The sequence below is a fragment of the Malurus melanocephalus genome, unplaced genomic scaffold (genome assembly GCF_030028575.1).
Source record: "Malurus melanocephalus ecotype Western Australia unplaced genomic scaffold, MMel_1.1 scaffold_1086, whole genome shotgun sequence".
Lineage (NCBI taxonomy): Eukaryota > Metazoa > Chordata > Aves > Passeriformes > Maluridae > Malurus > Malurus melanocephalus.
In genome coordinates, this window is record NW_026624318.1 from 78,310 (window position 1) to 79,895 (window position 1,586).

At 48.0% G+C, this 1,586-nt stretch overlaps 1 protein-coding gene across 1 annotated transcript in view; it reads left to right on the plus strand.

Annotated features, from left to right (window-relative positions):
- The window catches only part of LOC130586158 (elongator complex protein 3-like), an 8,719-nt gene extending 8,578 nt beyond the window's left edge, over positions 1-141 (plus strand). Inside the window, exon 6 of the mRNA XM_057386878.1 lies at positions 32-141. Within this exon, the coding sequence (XP_057242861.1) occupies positions 32-141 (110 nt within the window). The remainder of the gene's footprint in view (positions 1-31) is intronic.
- Positions 142-1,586: the final 1,445 nt, after the last annotated feature.

Genomic DNA, 1,586 nt, shown 5'->3' on the forward strand with positions numbered 1-1,586 from the left:
CCGGAATTATTACCGGAAAATCGGCTACGAGCTCGAGGGGCCCTACATGGTCAAACGGCTGCCGTGAAAATCCGGGAATGCAGCGGGAATTCCAGAGAAATCCGGCAGGAATACAACGGGAATACAACGGGAATTCCATGAAATCCAACAAGAACACAGCGGGAATTCCATGGGAATCTGGTGGGAATCCAATGGGAACACAATGGGAATTCCATGGGAAATCCAGCGGGAATACAACGGGAATTCCATGGGAATCCAATGGGAACACAGCGGGAATCCCGTGGAAAACCAACAGGAACGCAGTGGGAATTCAGCAGGAATTCCATAGAAATCCGGCAAAAATCCAACGGGAATGCAGCGGGAATTCCATGGAAATCCAACGGGAATGCAGCAGGAATCCACAGGGAATTCCATGGATATCCGGCAAAAAATCCAACGGGAATGCAGCAAAAATCCCGTGGGAATCCAGCAAAAATCCAGCGAAAATCCAACAAAAATCCAACAACAATCCAGCAGGAATTCCATGGAAATCCAGCAAGAATCCAATGGGAATCTCAATGGGAATCCCAAATCCCATGGAAATTCCATGGAAATCCAACGGGAACGCAGCAGGAATCCAACGGGAATCCCAAATCCCATGGGAATCCACTGAAAATCCAGCAAAAATGCAATGGAAATCCAGCGAGAAAATCCAGCAAAAATCCAACGAGAATCCGGTGGGAATTCCATGGAAATCCAACGGGAATGCAATGGGAATCCGGTGAAAATCCCAGGAATCCACAGGGAATTCCATGGAAATCCAACAGGAACGCAGCAGGAATCCGGTGGGAATTCCATGGAAATCCAATGGGAACGCAGCTGGAATCCAGCGGGAAATCCATGGAAATCCAATGGGAACATGGTGGGAATCCAGCGGGAATTCCATGGGAATCCAACAGGAACGCAGCGGGAATCCACAGGGAATTCCATGGAAATCTGGCAAAAAATCCAACGGGAATGCAGCGAAAATCCAGTGAAAATCCAACAAAAATCCAGCAGGAATTCCATGGAAATCCAAGGGGAATACAACGGGAATCTCAACGGGTATCCCATGGAAATCCAACAGGAATGCAATGGGAATCTGACAGGAATTCCATGGAAATCCCACGGGAACACAGCGGGAATCCGGTGGGAAATCCATGGAAATCTGGCAAAAATCCAATGGGAATCCACAGGGAATTCCATGGAAATCCAACGGGAACACAACAGGAATCTGGCGGGAATTCCATGGAAATCCAATGGGAACGCAGCGGGAATCCAGAGGGAATTCCATGGAAATCCAATGAGAATCCAACAAAAATCCAATGAAAATTCAACAGGAATCCCAACGGGAATCCCATGGAAATCCAGTGAAAATGCAATGGAAATCCAGCAGGAATCCCAAGGGAATCCCATGGAATTCCAGCGAAAATGCAACGGAAATCCAGCAGGAATCCCAAGGGAATCCCATGGAATTCCAGCGGGAATCCTGCAGAATCCTCACCCCAGCAGCAGCCAGGAAAACAGGAAGGGGCCGATATTCCGGGAATAAATCTTATTTTGGGAAT